This window comes from Sphaerodactylus townsendi, linkage group LG11 (assembly GCF_021028975.2).
Source record: "Sphaerodactylus townsendi isolate TG3544 linkage group LG11, MPM_Stown_v2.3, whole genome shotgun sequence".
In the NCBI taxonomy this organism is placed as follows: Eukaryota; Metazoa; Chordata; class Lepidosauria; order Squamata; family Sphaerodactylidae; genus Sphaerodactylus; species Sphaerodactylus townsendi.
This window is the reverse complement of record NC_059435.1, coordinates 49,011,552-49,029,791: the sequence shown is the minus strand read 5'-3', so window position 1 is coordinate 49,029,791 and position 18,240 is coordinate 49,011,552. Positions and strand designations below refer to the sequence as shown.

Here is an 18,240-nt window from a genome sequence, read left to right as displayed (position 1 = left end):
CAAATAAAAAACAACAAACACCTTTCTCGCGTAACTGATCAGTTTAATCATTGGCCATCAGTTTTAGTTTATACAGTATGTGTGTAAGGAAAACTTAATATGAAAATATACACTTTTATATACATCGTTCAGTGCCTTTTTGAGTTCCTCTAAGTTTTTTTGAGTTCCTCTAAGTTCCTCTAAGCTACCTAAGTTTTAATTCACACTCTTGTACAAGAGCCCTGAGAAATAAGAACGTATGTGACTGTTAACCTCTGCTAAATCAGTTAAAAACACCTGGCCCTGATCCAGTAGGAGAAATCTGTGTCTGAAAGCTGTCTTCTGTGGGTGTTTCTAACTCAGGTGTGTAGCCCCATTGAGATACTCATCTGAGCCTTGTAAAACTAGCTGGTTAGATCTTCTGATGTGAAGAGGAATGTGGGGCCCAGAGCTGCCAGTTCTTGCACATGCCTGATTTGCCTGTTTTGTCAGCTATTCTGAGGCTACCATGTATGTTCGAAACGTGGCATATTCAATGTCATCATTTCTTCCTCCTTTATGTGACTTTTAGCTGCTCAATTGAACTTGGCTTCAATGAGCGTCAAGGCTGCTCATAGGCTGCTTCTGAGGTGTTAAAAGTTTTTACTAGTAAACTAATGGAGCAGCAGCATACAGGAAACACTTGGCTTTTTAGTTTATACCAGTTTCAGACATCATTTGTTCTGCTGCTTAGGGTAGGTTTTTTAAAATTTGAGTTGCATTGCCTAATAATAAACCCTGTTCTAGTTCGATCTAGACATTAAAATCTCTAGCGTTTGTTTTGTTAAAGTTACTGAAACATTACCACATGAAGTACTAAACAATAAACACAGATGGATAAGTTGCTTTGTGTCAGAGAAGCTGTGAGCTAAATACTTTATCAAATCTATTGGATATACTTTTATCATAAAAAAAGTGCAACACACAGCACACGAACCAGCCTCGTATTAGCACAGCATTTGGAATTGACTGCAGACTGTTGAAGTATTTGCCACCTCAGCTGAAACTTGCTCTGGAAGAGGAGAAGAAGCCCAATTATATTAAGAATGCTTTCATATTTTGTAATGAGTACGTGTTGCTTGTAATTATAATACAAAGTTTGCTATGTCTGTATTGATTGCTTTTTCAAACCCATGCAGACTGCCTTATGAACCTTCTTTGAAATTGTTCAAAGAGGCTACCACAAAACAGGAGCAAGTTTCTTTGTTTCTTAAAAAAGCTAGAAGTATTTCCTGTTTATATAATATAGTGCTATATCGGTTATGCAGAGAAAATAGCTGAACAAAATTTTCAGTGTCTTCATTACATACTTGGCTTAGTTTTGAACACAAGTTGTCCGGCACTCTTGTTCTGTTTCAAAGCGGTTGTGGTTCCCCTGACAGCCGCCGTACCAAAATCGGGCACAAGAATTAGCATCCTTATCATAATACCACTTCACTTGGTAATTTCGACAGTCCCCAGGTCTCATTGGTTCCAAGCACCTGGCAGCTGTGAACACAGGGAACAGAAAAGAAACTGCTGAATTTCTACAGATGGATGAATCATTGGCTTTGCCTAAATTACTATGGTGTCACTGTTTTTTTCCACATTTCTCCGTAGCTGTTCTTTTATCTCACTGCCTCTATGCTCATGTCTAGCAGATGGTGTATACAGCTAAATTACTGAGGCTTGCGTAGGGGCTCAGTCCAGACTAGTTCAAAGTTTTCAGCAGCCCTAAAAACAGAGGCGTAGCAAGGGGGGAAAGCACCCGGTGCACCGGTGCCTCCTCCGCCCCCGGAACACCCTTGCCACACCCCCACAAGGGTGCGCACCCAGTGCGTCGCACATTCCCCACCCCCTTGGAGCTATGCCTCTACTTAAAAAGGGTCCTCTTGTCCCCCTAAAGGACTCCTGGAGGAAGTGGTTACTCACAGAATAAATCTAGCAATTGAAAGTGCAAATCAAGTGACACTAGCCTCCCTCCTGCCACCTCCTGCCATCATCAGAACCTCTCCGTACCTTTTGCGCCACCTATTGCTATCTGAGGCTGAACAATGGCTGATGTTGGCTGCACAGCACGAGTTAAATTAGGCGAGAGAGGAATCCCTGGAGTAGGTCTAGGTTGCCAATAATCTTGTCTTCGAGTAGCAGGAGTATGCCTAGGAGAAGGTGTGGTGATACTGGGTTCTCGGTGTGTCCAGGGAGGATACAGCTATTGAAAAAGGATAAACACTAGTTAAGCTTAAATAACACAGAAGAGAAGCAGAATTTCCTGTTTCTAGTAGCCACGATGGATGGTTCATCTTGAAGTAACAGTGCCTATAAAAGTGCTTCTTTCAGAAACCACTATTCAGAAGTAAACTGTTGTCTACACAGGGAAGCAAAAAAAGAAGCATAGAACAATTTTAAAAGAAATGAGGTTCTACAGCTGGCTGTAAAATGGGCTCGGCATGATTTTGAAATGATTTTTTTGAAGAATCAACAAACGAGTCTATTTACTATAGGTAGACTAACACAATAAAGGTTTTTAAAAGCAACCCATGTAGCATGTGTTGCTTCTACAGTGTATTGTCCTTGCCCAACCCATTGAGAATAAGAAGGCCAATGCAAATACAGTGCAAACACAAGGGCTATCTTTGAGACATACTTACATAATCTGTTTCTGGATTAGATGGAGGGATGTATGGCTCTGGCGTCTGTGCTCTGGCAAACTGACCGGTACGCTCACTTCCAGGAGAAAGTGCCGAGGACGAACTGAGCACTTTCTTGATATGGTTGGCGGAACTGTTTTTACAAATTTGTTTAAAGATCTTTTCCTCAAGAGCTGAGAGGATTGCAAAAAACAGTACAGTTAGAGGAAAATGCAGCCAGATGCTGAATAAAGTGCCACAGTTTAGAATTAAACTAGTTGTAACTGAGGGAGACCCATTTGTTTAAATCCAGCTTACAATCGCATAGAAAATAAAGGGGGGAGGGGTTTCCCACAGCTAAACAGTGGGCATGTAAATGGTGTTGAATACTTCTTGTATCTGCTGTTTATCTTCCTATCTCCCACCCACCCCAACATCCTTCCCAGTGTTTTTCTACTAGCTGGGCCCACAGTAGTGGTATTTGGCTGAGCAGAAAATGATGGGAAAGGAGAACTAAGCCCTGCTTTAAATATCAAGACAGATTTGAATGTCTGAATCTCATACCTCCACATGTTATTTGGCCCTTTAAAAAATCTTTGACACATATATACAAAGCAATAGAGCAGTAGAACATAAAAGGAATCTAAATGGTTTGCATATCTTGAACCTAAGACCGACTTCTCCCACTAGGTTCTGTCTTATTCATTAAAATATGTGTCCTCCACCTATCTTTTGTGTCCTGGCATGGATAACCCCAGCCTATCCTGATCTCATCAGATTTCAGAAGCTAAGCAAATCAGCTCTGGTTGGTGTTTGGGTTGGAGATCTCCAAGAAATACCAGTGTTGTGATACAGACACACGGAATGGCAAACCACTTCTGAAGTCTCTTGCCTTGAAAACCCTATAGGGTTGCCATAAATCAGCTGTGACTTGATGGCAAGCAAATATTTTAGCTTTCAGTTCCAAGATTAAAAACACAGCAATAAAACCCTATAAACCTCCTTCCCAAAACAATCTCTGTAGATTACACTGTATTAAAAATGCCTGCAACAAAACAGGTTTACACCATCTCCTAAAAAAGAGAGTGCCCCTCCTCTTGTCTTACCAGACAGCCCATTCCACAAGATGGGAACTACTATAGAGAAGGGATGGGTGCTAGCAGGAAAACAAGTGGACAGCCTTTTATATAAGGGAACAACCAGAAGATGGCAACCAGAAGACAGTGCTGCCCATGTCATTCTGCATCTGTACCATATACACTCACTCTCCCACTTCCCCTTGCATACTGCAGATCCCAAATGATTCCTTTGTGTACAGTAGATCTACTTGTAAAGATCTTTCCAAAAGCAATCCTTCAGTCACCATTTTTAACCACACTGTAAGTACCAATATGGAGCCAGTGAAGTTGGTAAAAAACAAACCATTACGCATCACAGGCTTAATGGGTACACTTTCATAGTCAGTAAATATATAAGAACATAAGAAGAACATAAGAACAAGCCAGCTGGATCAGACCAAAGTCCATCTAGTCCAGCTCTCTGCTACTCGCAGTGGCCCACCAGGTGCCTTTGGGAGCTCACATGTAGGATGTGAACGCAATGGCCTTCTGCGGCTGTTGCTCCCGATCACCTGGTCTGTTAAGGCATTTGCAATCTCAGATCAAAGAGGATCAAGATTGGTAGCCATAAATCAACTTCTCCTCCATAAATCTGTCCAAGCCCCTTTTAAAGCTATCCAGGTTAGTGGCCATCACCACCTCCTGTGGCAGCATATTCCAAACACCAATCACACGTTGTGTGAAGAAGTGTTTCCTTTTATTAGTCCTAATTCTTCCCCCCAGCATTTTCAATGAATGCCCCCTGGTTCTAGTATTGTGAGAAAGAGAGAAAAATTTCTCTCTGTCAACATGTTCTACCCCATGCATAATTTTGTAGACTTCAATCATATCCCCCCTCAGCCGCCTCCTCTCCAAACTAAAGAGTCCCAAACGCTGCAGCCTCTCCTCATAGGGAAGGTGCTCCAGTCCCTCAATCATCCTTGTTGCCCTTCTCTGCACTTTTTCTATCTCCTCAATATCCTTTTTGAGATGCGGCGACCAGAACTGGACACAGTACTCCAAGTGCAGTCGCACCACGGCTTTATATAAGGGCATGACAATCTTTGCAGTTTTATTATCAATTCCTTTTCTAATGATCCCCAGCATAGAGTTTGCCTTTTTTACAGCTGCCATGCATTGAGTTGACATTCCCATGGAACTATCAACTAAGACGCCTAAATCCCTTTCCTGGTCTGTGACTGATAGCACTGACCCCTGTAGCGTGTATGTGAAGTTTGGATTTTTTGCCCCTATGTGCATCACTTTACATTTTGCTACATTGAACTGCATTTGCCATTTCTGAGCCCACTCACCTAATTTATCAAGGTCCGCTTGGAGCTCTTCACAATCCTTTGTGGTTCTCACCACCCTACATAATTTGGTATCATCTGCAAACTTGGCCACCACGCTACCCACCCCTACTTCCAGGTCATTTATGAATAGGTTAAAGAGCACTGGTCCCAAAACGGATCCTTGGGGGACACCACTCCCGACATCTCCATTGTGAGAACTTCCCATTTACACCCACTCTTTGTTTCCTGTTTCTCAACCAGTTTTTAATCCATAGGAGGACTTCCCCTCTTATTCCTTCATTGCTGAGTTTTCTCAACAGTCTCTGGTGAGGAACTTTGTCAAAAGCCTTTTGGAAATCCAAGTAGACAATGTCCACTGGTTCCCCCTTATCCACATGCTTGTTTACACCCTCAAAGAACTCTAGTAAGTTTGTAAGACAGGATTTGCCTCTGCAAAAGCCATGCTGACTCTTTCTCAGCAGGTCTTGCTTTTCTACATGTTTTATAATTTTATCTTTAATGATAGATTCTACTAATTTACCAGGAACAGATGTCAAACTGACTGGCCTGTAATTTCCCGGGTCTCCCCTAAATCCTTTCTTAAAGATTGGTGTGACATTGGCCATCTTCCAGTCTTCAGGGATGGAGCCTGATTTCAGGGATAAGTTGCACATTAAAGTGAGAAGATCAGCAATTTCATGCTTGAGCTCTTTAAGAACTCTTGGGTGAATGCAATCTGGGCCAGGGGATTTGGTAACATTTAGTTTATCAATGGCTGCCAGAACTTCTTCCTTGTCTACCACTATCTTCGCTAGTTCCTCGGATTCGCCTCCTAAGAAGCTTCGTTCAGGTGCAGGAATGTTCCTCACCTCCTCTTGGGTGAAGACAGATGCAAAGAATTCATTCAGCTTCTCTGCAATCTCCCTGCCATCTTTATGTATATGTATATTGAAAGCAAACCTCACATTGCATTTAAGCTATAGGGCAAGTATGTATATGATGATATTGTACTAGCATATTAGAAAATCGTATTGAAAGGTAATTCATTCTTACATCGTAAGCTGAGGAAATTGTGTATCTCGGAGATATGCTCACTGTCTGGGTCTGTGGCAATGAGTTCCATCTCTTTTTGAATATTCCTATAATTGGAATTATTCTTTTGAACCACACCAATTACAAACATTTCTATGTCGCGGCCATGCGCCTGCTTCACTACATCCTCCAACTTTTCATCACGAACATCAGTTTGCCCATCTGTTATGAGGATGGCAACCTTTTTCACATCTGGTCGGGCCTGCCGGAACATGTCAATGGTCTTGTTGAGAGCGGTAGCAGTGTAGGTGCCCTCCCCTAAATAAAGCATTTTATCCACAGCAATATTCAGGCAGTCTTCAGTGGTGCATTGTGGCAAAGTGGATACCACGTATGCTTTGTGGCTGAAGTTGATGATGCCAACACGGGCTGTCGCTGGGTCGACTCGGACTTTGCTAATGGCTGCTTTTACGAAACGTTTGATGAGGTCAAAATTGGTGGGCCCCACACTTTCAGAACTGTCAATCACGAATACAAGCTCCAAAGGAATGTCCCTGCAGTCAAAACCACAGCCTGAAATAAATGGTACACAGTTTTATGATAACTTACGAGGCCTGTTAACATATATTCAATTGTTTTAATTCCCAAGCTCCAATATCTAAATTGACCCTTTTGAATATATAATGTGCATCCCATTCCCAGTGCAAGAGCAGTGTGTATCAACTTTCTGTAATATCATGCAATCTAGAGAGTCCCCATGACTCTTGGGGCAGCTTTTAGTGGGGGCTGAAAAGTAGAAAAGGGAGCTGAAAAAAATCACAACCCCACCAAACATACCACTTGGAATAAATCTTCTACAATAGACCTGGATCCAGGCCTGTGGTTTTAGGATTCTTTTGTTCTGTGTAATGTTCTCAACTCTGCCAATACATGGGCCCCGTCTGCACATACAGAATAATGCACTTTCAATCCACTTTCACAGTTGTTTGCAAGTGGATTTTGCTATTCCGCACAGTAAAATCCAGCCGCAAAGTGCACTGAAAGGGGCCATAGGGATGAGTGCAAAGGGGTATACCAGCTCTATTTAAGTAAGGCATCCCTACTGACAGTGCCAGCAACAAGACTTCACTACCCATTCACAAGTCCAGAGATGTGTTACCAAATACAGGCATGTTATAGCATTTGTGCATGTGTCTTCCTTTGTGTGGTGAGGAGCAGAAGAAACAAAGCAGAAGAAGCCCCAAAGGGCATACACTGACTAAGCCATCCTTATTTCTGTCTCTATTGCTCAATAAACAAAACAAATTCCATGCTCAGGTTTCAATTTGTCATGATATTCTCTCTGTTAAAGGCAATAATGGTTCACTGGCATGTGATATGTGTACCAAGGTTAACTGTATATGGAGCTCAGCTGTAAGCAGTCACACTATAACAACATTGCTGGGGAACATTTTGGATCCCACTGGCAAAAAGCAATTCATGATTTCCTCCCAAGGATACTAATCTCATGGAAGGACATAGAGTTCTCCCAGAACTGCAACTGTTCTCTCGAGTACATAGATAAGTTCTCATGGAGGAAATGGCAGCTTTAGAGAACAGATTCTATGATATACCATAAAATCTAGGAGAAATAGAAGTCCTACCTAGGGTGACATCATATCCCCATTGAGCTCCCTCCTCTCCCAAAATTCTGCCCTCTCCAGACACTACTCCAAAGCTCCAGTAATTTTCAAAATTGGAGCTCCAACCTCTATTTATGCATCTTACCACATATTTCCATGATGAGTTTGATTATATCTTCTCTCTGAAACAGAAAGTATCCATTTGAGTTGGCTTTTCACATTTGGAAATGCAACATTAAATTGAACAAGCACTCTCATTTTTTTAAAAAAAGTTTTGCTTTGTACCACACATATAATTTGATCTTTGCAAACATTCATTTAATAATACAACAGATAATAATATTCTCATTCTCAACAGAGTCTGCAAGAAATGGTGGTGGAAAGGGTCTTTAAGTCACAGATAATTTATGGTGACCCTGTAGGGCAGTGGTGGTGAACCTATGGCACTCCAGATGTTCATGGACTACAATTTCCATCAGCTCCTGACAGCATGGCCAACTGACCATGCTGGCAGGGGCTGATGGCTATGCTGGCCAATTGGCCATGCTGGCAGGGGCTGATGGGAATTGTAGTCCATAACATCTGGAGTGCCAAAGGTTCGCCACCACGGGAATAGAGCAAGTTCATACAGAAAACAAAGAAGATCCAACCCTATCTATGAATTATAATTAAATCATTGAGATGTACTTACAGTAAGACCAGGTTCACCTTTGGCTCCTGAAAATCCCTAAAAGGTCACCAAATTAAATCAGTTATTAGATGTTTCAGCTTTAATTTTGTAAACTTGTTTATACAAATTTTGCTGTACCCTTGGTCCTGTAGGTCCAGATTCCCCAAGCTCTCCTTTGTCACCTCTTCTTCCTTGATCCCCTTTCTCTCCATAGTCTCCCTAATTAAAAAAATGAAATAATGAGACAAGATCTCTTGGTAAAGATGTTTCTTATAAACGTTGCCTATATGACACAAGCTGATATAATCATATTCTCTACAGAAACTGACCAAAACGTCTTCACAAGTTTTAATGAGAAGTGTTTTGTACAATCCAGACACCTTCACCTGATGTTCCCCTTCTCTTGTGGGACTGTAGGTTATGTGATATTTAATACTTTGAGAGAATACAATTCTTCTCCCAGATAGCACAGCTCCCAGAAGCTGCAAATATTTTATGGAATGTGATTGCACAACTACCAGAGATATCTGTTGCATATCATATATGGTATCTTCTGTGTTAATGTTATTTTATTCAGTTCACTGATAGGGCACCCTTGGTTTACGGATGACGTGGCCCACTTTGACTGTCTGGTACCTGGAAATGCAATTGATGCTTTTTCATTAGTAAAAATAACAAACATCCACAAATAACTGGCTCATTATTAGGACAGTGGAGGACCATTTTGCTTCTTAAATCATCATTCTAAAGCAGATAACAAAAAATCAAGCTGAAATAAGATTTTTAGCTGCTTTCATTATGAGACACTTTTGAGATATCATTCACTCCCTTTCAGAATACAAAGATGTTTGGTGTAGTTATGCATGGAACACCAGACTGTGGACTGCTCTAACAGTGACATCCTAAGCAGAGGTTCTGTGAGTTAATGGCCAAAACATCTTAAATAAACATTTAAACTTTTTCTTTATCGCAGGCAAAAATAATCTCACCTTAGGGCCAGGAAACCCAGTCCCCATGGTGCCTTTTTGTCCTGGTAAGCCTTGAACTCCTTGTTCTCCCTGAAAATAACATGGAGAGTAACGAAGCTTTGGAAACATGTCCTGCACCGCAACATTCAACAACCACAAGGAAACCATCATTCTTCTATTATTACAGGTCTTCTTGACAAAAATGCAGACTTCATTCAAATATGTACATTGAGTTTTGCAGACTTAAATTCATTCAGTGACAGACATTTAGTCAGCCAGTGTGTTCCTTGTGAAGCATCAACTTTATGATTAATTGCATATGGAGTCATTAAATGAAGCTGAGTCCCCACTCCCAATCCCTTGAGCTCAGCCTGGGAGTTTAAGCAGCCACAAAATGTTTCCCCAGTAGCAGTGTTTATTTACTTTGCTCAGAGACATGATGAAACCTATAATGACAACGTCTCAAATGACAGGAAATAGTTTTCTGTTTTATGGTTCTGGCTGGCCAAAACACTGAGTCCTGGAGCTTTACATACAAGGAGTACTATCGTAGAAGTGTCTGCTTCATCAAATGTGGAATATAGCCATTTTGACAGCTTAACTTGCTCTACAAATGTTGGATCTTTCTGTGGTAGCATCACAATACACTCTCTCTCTCTCTCTCTCTCTCTCTCTCTCTCTCTCTCTCTCTCTCTCTCTCTCCATTTTGGATAGACTATATTGTCATTTGTAACCATGATTTGCATTTCTGCAACTATATCTTCAAAGCACCCCACATACGTGGGGATGGGTGCAGCCTGCCTTTTCAATAAATTTCATCAAATTCTGCTTCTTACTACAGCCCCCGCCCATTTTACACAGTTTTTGTCCATGCAAGGCTTCAACATAGCCTTTTGGGGGGATCAAAAAGCGCCTCGTCTCCTCTCTTTTCTACAACCCCTCAATCATCCAACCCACTATTGATACCACTCCAGATAGGGTTTCCGTTTCAGCCCTTAAGCCAAAGGAGCAAGGAACCCTTTCCTCCTCAAGCCAGAGGAGGAATGGAGAGGCAGATTTCCCAGCTAATAAGCCACAGCCGTAGTTTAAAGAATAAAAAAGAGTATATTTCTCAAACCAGCATAGGTCTTGTCAGCACCAGGTGAGCCGCAACTCAACTGGCCCAAGACTGGGGTTTATAAGGGGTTTCAGCAGAGCACATCAAAGCAAACGCCATATACATTTCAAAGAGATTTTAGGATTGCAACAAATTACCACATGTCAGACAACTTTAGGAGTTCCCAAACATTCAGGATGTTCCTAAACAATGTAAGCTGTAAATGTAAAACTATCTGCTTATCCTGGTTGCTACATTCCTGCATCGATATCAGCACGTTTATGGTACTCTGTATACAAGTGGTAAGACCATTATGTTCTACAGTGTGGGCAAGAGGTGTCAGACATCTGGGCTGTTTACAGGAACGTAGGGATATTCAGGAGCTGTTATCTTTCTTGCTGCCATGGGTAAATACATTTGCTAAACAAAGGGGCTCCTCTGGGTCTGCAGATGTAGTAGCTAAAGCTATTAGCAAAAGAATGTGACTTGTGATCTACGTGACATCCCTGCTTCTGGGTGCATGGTGGTCATATAACCAGATCTTTAATCTAAAATTCAGTTTCTAGCTCTGGGGTGCTGCTTACACTATGTCAAAAATCTCACAACAACCTGGTAAGGTGGTCCAGTACTATTACTCCCATATAGCAGCCTGGCTGAGGGAATATTTGAGCTGGCATACATGGTAAATGTCAAATATGAAAGGAATAAGAGTGTATTTGTAGCCTCCTGTACTTTAAAACCCACCCAGCAGTGTCTATTCTATATTTCAGGGACAGACTGGTTTTATCATATTACTCAGAACTGTTCTTAGAATGGAATCTAGATCTTCCAAATCTCCCCTATGAACAACAATGCCTTTATTCAACTAGCTGCTTCTGCAAAGGCAAACAGGTGCCCATTTACTCAGTTTAGAGTCTCTCTCCTCAGATTAATCATCAACTATCTGTCTGAGGAGGCAGACTGAGCTGTACCACTTCAGATTGCAGGGGAGGAGAGTTACAGTTACAACACAGCACTCCCTTGTGTAAAAATCCTTGTATATAAAATATTAGCAAATCCAGGAGAAATGTTCTAGTGTAGCCTTTTACAGAAGATGGTGCATTTCCTTATGGGACAATTAATGTAAGAGAACTTTGCAAAGTGTAATCCATTCCTTGAAGTTTAAAATGGTGCAGTCCAATCTATGACCATAATGAACTGACACATCATTCTGCTCCATGTGCAGTAAATAAAATGGAAAATTAATTCACAAAATAGAGTATATGTTGCAAACTTCCTTCTTAGCCCAAAAGATACGAGTGATTAAGTGATGATTCTAATATGCATTTTTACATGGTGCATTAGTCACACAGGGGCTATAATACCAGAGTTTTTACAGTTAAGAGCATTTTTCTCTTTTCCTTTCCACTAGATGAAAATCAAGAATCAGATCATGTCCAAAGATCATTGACTACTTACCACATGGCATTTTGGGGTGATCCAATAAGCATGGCCCTGAGAAAACCCAGGTAAATTTACAAGCAACACCAGGGATCCATGCCACTGTTTGAAAACCACAGCCTTAAATAGAATTTGTGTGTAAAGTGCTGTCAAGTCACAGCCAACTTGATGTAGAAGGAGAAAACCCAGCACATTCTCCTCTTCACTGAACCCTAGTTATGTGTGGCTATTTCTCGGCATAGTTCCCAAAATCGGTGACATGACCTTTTGGGGGGATCCTCCTTGCACTAGCAAACAAGCTAGAGTTGCCAACTGTCTGCTGCCAGTCAGGGAATGCCCTCTGCACTCCTCATCCCACTGTGGCAATAATCCTCAAACACTGTATATTCATTCTTACCTTACTTCCTTGTGTACCATATCCTGGAGGGCCCTGTGGTCCAGGCAAACCTTTTTGCCCAATGATGCCCTATTAAAATTGCCCAAGAAAACAGAAAGAGAGGGAGAGAGAGAATAGTATTAAGTAAATTCCAGATTGAAAGCAGAATTTCCTGGGGTTGGGTGAAACTTTGGGTCCTTATCTACACATTTCAAAATAAAAGATACAGGTCCCTCCCTCCCTCCCCCACCCCCACCCCCAAAGCCTCTGTAACTTGCACCAATAATGCTAGGATCCAAAGGAGAGTGGCCTAGTTCAGTAGTTCAAGTCTCAGTCAGTTCCAACCTCAGTTTCATGTACTTTCCCCTCCCTCTTGCTCCCCTATGTCTGTACCCCAGACATGGACTCCCTTCTTGACTTAGGTCATTTCCACACTTAGGCCATTTCCACATTTCTGCCCCAGGTTCAGTGCTGTGGGGAAGTGGATTTTCCTGAAATGCTTTTCCTGAAATGCAGGGCATCCTTAAAACACACACACACATGGCAAGAATGCGATTGTGATGCACTTTAAGTGCACTGAATTTTCATGCGCTGTAGAGCTCAGACATCTATTTAAATACACAGATCTCTAGAAGAGATTCTCACTAACCTTTGGTCCAGGAATTCCAATTCCTGGTTGCCCAGGAGGTCCTGGAGGTCCCCTCGTTCCAGGATCTCCCTAAACAGGGAGTGAAAGAGAAATCCAACATAAGCATCGCAATCTCAAAATGTTATGATGCTGTCCTCCATTTTATACTCTTCCAGCACTGATTTTATAATCCATTTATTTCCATTTTTCATCCCTTGTCTGGCTTTGTGCATTAAGGACAACATGCAATACAGGGTCAACTGTGTTCCCCATGGCCAGCATTAACCTAGCATTGGGATAAGAAAATGTGCTTTTGGGTTCAGCAGGCATGCCGCCAGCAGACAGGATCTGCCCCTATGAAACACCTTTGCTTCCTATGCCAATAACCAACAAAAGTCAGGCTGTGGCCAAATCTTATACCACAAAGAAGCATGTGTTCTGTGTGTTTATTCGCACGCCAGTATCTCCCATTCCCCCGTCCCCCTCAGCCAGCAAACGAGAGATTTGGGCTGGGCTGTCACTAATATACAGATGACATAGAATCTCAAGCTTCCAGCTGATGTTTGGAGGCAGTTTTGGGGTGGACTCAGGCCAATAAATTGAAGCTTAATCCCCACAAGATAGAAGTGCTACTGCTGGGCAGAAAATCTGGCCTGGAATTTAAGTTGTCACTGATTTTGGGTGAGGTTGCACTCCCTTGAAAGGCACAGGTTTTTATGTGGGGGGAGGGGTCTTAAACCCAGGCCAACAGCTGGATAAATAGATGACTTCTGTGGCCAAGAATGCCATTTACCAGCAGTGACTGGTTAACCAGCTACAAACTTTCCTGGACAAAAAAGATCTGGCCTCTGTGGTGCATACCCGGGTTACTGTGATGCATTCCATGCAGGACTGTTCTTGAAAAGTGTTCAGAAGCTCTGATTGCTGCAGAACGCTGAAACCAGCATGTTAACTAGAATGGGACGTAGGGACCATATTACTCCAGTATTTGGATTCAGATATATGGAACCTGAAAATTTTCTAAATTTCTGAATATTACCAAATTCCCAAACTGGTATGAATTTTTTCAGCTCCATTATACTTTATGGAGACGTTCATTCAAGCTGCCACCAAAAAACAACAGCCAATCAGAACGTGGGATATCGGGGATGTTTGCACATGAATGGATACACTTGCAGTGTAAAGACCCGGACTTGTGCGAAACAAACTGGAGTATTTCCCATGGTCTTCACTTGATTCCTTCACAGAAACAGGCAGCCATGCGAAGGGAGAAACTGGGATAAAATAGACCTGGATTGTAAGATACCGATTGTAACCTCGTATAATTGTGCTGTGCAGAAACGGCCTATGTGAGGAATAGTGGGAATCTGCCATTGTACATTCAAGACTGGATTCATAGACTTGACACATGCTACCAGTAGGTGGTGCCAAAAGATCCTAGAAGTTCCTCTACTGTTTTAATTTTTATAATTCTGTGGATTTGTAATTTCTTTCTGCCAAAACACTATGCATTTAGACTGCAATACTGTATACATTTATGTAAGTCTCTGTTTTAACTCTAATTTGGGTGATTCAAAAGAATATTGTGGCAAATATTTTCCCCTTAACAACTTCAGAAACAGATAGGACAAGATGCTTAAAGTGATATGACTGTTTGCTTTTTAGTCGGTTTATTATAATTACCATATTTTAAGAGACTGCTCCACTTATCTGTCCCTTTTATCTTAACAGATAGCTGGATACTTTATCACAACAATTTGCAAATCTGAAAGCCCTAAGCTGTGCCTTTCACATTAGCTCCACTGATCTTGCACTTTCCCAGAGTACATCTGTGGTTTGACTGGCAGACATATTCTGGGAATTTATGCCTCTCTGACATGCACAGGCCCAATTCAGATCATAGGCCCCATGATGCATGGGGAGAGGATGCTTACAGCTCAATCCAGAGCTCGGGGGGGCAGGGACGGCACCCCCCTGCTGCAATGGCGAAACTGCAACAGGCCGGGGAGGCATGCCGCGCCCCAAGTACGCACCATTGGCATCATGTGGGGGCGGAAAACTGCCCCAGAGATGAGGGCAAGACAGGGGCGTATCAGGGCGGGGGCGCGCAAGCAGGTCATGCCCCAGGTGCAGTTCTCTCTCCCTCTGTCCCTACCCTGCTGCCTCCAGAGAGCTTTCTGGCATCACAGGGAGGGAGAAAAAACCCAAAAAAACCTGCCACCAGAAAACCCTTCATTGAGCTCAATGAGCTTACACTACCCTGAAAGGAACCGACATATGCTCCCGGAACGTCCTCTGCCATGTCAGCACAGGGCTGGGACATGGCTGGGACTGGGACTGGGACATGGCACAGGGCTGGGACAGGGCTGGGACATGGCAGCCACTTCCAGGGTCAGGCACTGCAGAGCCACGTGGCTCCTGGATGCTCATGTATCTGCTCTCTCTGCTGGAGCCACTTGAGTGGAAGGGTGGGCGCCCACATTGGCACAAGGCTCCACCGGCTCCAGAGGTAAGTTTATCCGTTGGAATTTTGCAAGTGTCTGTCACAACTCAGCTACAAAAGGGTTAACTGTTGCTGAACGATTTGCTGAAGTCATTGTTTATGTTTATTGATTAACTATTGGTCAGTCAGATAGCCACTGCTTATATGTTAGTGAGCACATACATCTGAAGTTATAAAGTTAACTCTGTTTCTTTGTTTGAGCAGACATGACACCAGCATTTCCACCACCACGAGCACGAGGCAGCAGATAGGTACCAAGATGTAACACACACACGCACGCACACACGCTAGCACACACACACACACCCCTCCAACATTATCCCCTCCCACCAGATTGGGCTCTCCAAATTAAAACAGTGTGTTCCTGAAAGGCAAGGACACCCATAGTATGTCTGTTGACCTAATTCAGGGACTTTACCGGGGGGGGGGGGGGGGTATATCCTGTGGTTAAGTGCCTGGCTTAAAAATATGAAAGCCAGACATATCTTTTTCCTTCTATTACACTTGGCACACTGGTTATACACATGCACATTTGTGCACTGGGGAACCACAGTTGGTGGCAGGTCATCACTTCCATCTGAAACGAAGACATAATAAATGTGACTCCATCCCATTGCATCTAGAGTTATTTATCGTTACGGCTTCTCCAATTATGTCTTTGTTCATTATTTTGCTATCCTTGTTGCTATCTCCAACATCGTTTTCTTATTTGTTGTGATATATAAATATTGAAATAATATTAACAATTCATTCAGTCATGAAAGGACCTGGCTGTAGCTCTGTGGCCCTAATCCATTCTGTACCCCTCCTGTGGCTATTTTCAAACACCAGTGAACACATCTGGTATTCAAATCACATGGTTTCAGGATCACAAGAAGTTAAATCCTAAATTATTTGAAAAATAAACTTTGCAAGGATGGCCAGGATTTCCATGGGTACTTTAAATTGCATAATTTACATGGGCCTAATTTTATGTAGAAGCCCCTTTGAACAGGTAGACCAGTTCTGGGCACTGCAATTCAAGAAGTATATTAACAAGCTGGAGTGGGTCAAGAGGAGGGCAACAAAAATGGTAAAAGGTCTGCAATCCTCGCCCTACGAACAGAGGCTTAGGGAGCTGGGGATGTATAGTCTGGAAAAGTGAAGGTTAAAGGGGGACACGATAGCTATGCCATGTCGAAGGGGGAGCAAGCTTGTTTTTTGCTGCGTCAGAGACTAGGACACGAAGTAATAGATTCAAGGTGCAGGAAAAGAGATTCCACCTAAACATTAGGAAGAACTTCCTGACCGTCAGGGATGTTTGACAGCGAAATTCACTGCCTCGGAGAATGGTGGAGTCTCCTTCTTTGAAGGTTTTTAAACAGAGGGTGGATGAACATATGTCAGGAGTGCTTTGATTGTGTTTTTCTGCATTGCAGGGAGTTGGACTTGATGGCCCTTGGGATCTCTTCCAACTCTATGATTCCATGAAAAAGAAGGAGTTCAGTTGCATTTTGGAACCATATTTGGCCCAACAGCTTTCTGTAGCTGATTTTTATTATAGAGCTTTCAAAGTGACATTCTTTTGCACAATTTTTGCTTCAAGTATGAGCCTTTTTTTTATCAGAACAATGTGGAATGTATACTTCAATATAAATATTCTGGCATTTAGCTATTAGCAGGTGGAAGCTCAACTCCTTAAAGTTAATAGAAAGTGTTCCTTAACTCTAATGGGATTCTAAAAGTAGACTAATAAAATCTTGTGTTATCGTAAAAGCTTATTGTGCCATATACTTTCATGACTAATGTGATTTTTAATTTTTTATCCACATACCCATGTATGGCATCTTAATATTGTTAAGCCTTATACATATAGTTATATGTTAAGAAACATACTGTTATTACTCGTTATTGATGAATAGCAGGCCCCTTCCACACACGCAAAATAATGCGTTTTCAAACCACTTTCACAACTGTTTGCAAGTGGATTTTGCTATTCCGCACAGCTTCAAAGAGCACTGAAAGCAGTTTGAAAGTGCATTATTCTTCTTGTGCAGAATGAGCCACTGTTTCAATAAGCAGTTCAAAGAACTGAGCTCATAGCTGGTAACTGTAAGACCAATAAAACAGCACGAGACACCTGTCTGTGTGCTGGACTTAAGCCTGGGTTCTACTGGCCAAGGTTTTGAAGAGAGAAGCTTCCTGCAGCTGTCTGTATCTGGACCCTCGGGACTATGTTGGTGGTTTCAAGCTTTGCACTGTTCTTTATAGTTTGAATGCCGGGGTGGGTTATTCCTGCTGTTATGGCAGGCAGGACATGACTTGATTAAAGACCAGCCTTAGAATGGCATTTGCATGCATTTTAGATTCAGTTGTTAATATAGCTCAGCCTCCTTTCCCCCTTAATGTCTACCCTATACACAACAAGAAAATTAAGCCTATACTGAATCCCTCCCACGGGCAGCTTGGCATGAATGAGGCCTTTGTTAACACACAGTTCCTCTCCTCTGCTGTACGCATGTGCGAGAAATCCGGTAAACCAAGAGAACACTGTTCCAATTGAGTTTTAGGGAACATTCTTCCACAGTGGAATTCCAACTTGAGTTGTATGTAAATTTATTACTAGGAGGATCTTTGGTTAAACAAAGCTGTTTTTAGAACACAGAGAGATGAAAGCAGTAATGTTTGTTTTTTCATTTAGGGATTGAAGGAGATATAGAAAAGACCTACAAGGTAATTTTTTTCCCCTCCTTTAAGATGTCCATGGTGCCAAAAATAAACTAAAATTAAATCTGCCATCAGATCTCTGTAGGAAGAAAATCATAATAACAATATTTCACATGTTCTAAATATGTTTTCTGTACATTATCCCACTAATCTATTTGTTCTATCCTGTAATAGTAAAATGCT

At 42.1% G+C, this 18,240-nt stretch overlaps 1 protein-coding gene across 1 annotated transcript in view; it reads right to left on the bottom strand.

Moving 5' to 3' along the window:
- Nucleotides 1–26: 26 nt before the first annotated feature.
- The window catches only part of COL28A1 (collagen type XXVIII alpha 1 chain), a 75,237-nt gene continuing 57,023 nt past the window's right edge, over nucleotides 27–18,240 (bottom strand). The window contains exons 26-36 of the mRNA XM_048510411.1: nucleotides 12,870–12,938; nucleotides 12,242–12,310; nucleotides 9,330–9,398; nucleotides 8,479–8,559; nucleotides 8,362–8,397; nucleotides 7,816–7,852; nucleotides 6,070–6,621; nucleotides 2,649–2,821; nucleotides 2,017–2,209; nucleotides 1,329–1,506; nucleotides 27–1,030 (exon numbers count right to left, since the gene is read on the bottom strand). Coding sequence (XP_048366368.1) covers nucleotides 1,334–1,506; nucleotides 2,017–2,209; nucleotides 2,649–2,821; nucleotides 6,070–6,621; nucleotides 7,816–7,852; nucleotides 8,362–8,397; nucleotides 8,479–8,559; nucleotides 9,330–9,398; nucleotides 12,242–12,310; nucleotides 12,870–12,938 — 1,452 coding nt within the window. The 3' untranslated portion in view covers nucleotides 27–1,030; nucleotides 1,329–1,333. The remainder of the gene's footprint in view (nucleotides 1,031–1,328; nucleotides 1,507–2,016; nucleotides 2,210–2,648; nucleotides 2,822–6,069; nucleotides 6,622–7,815; nucleotides 7,853–8,361; nucleotides 8,398–8,478; nucleotides 8,560–9,329; nucleotides 9,399–12,241; nucleotides 12,311–12,869; nucleotides 12,939–18,240) is intronic.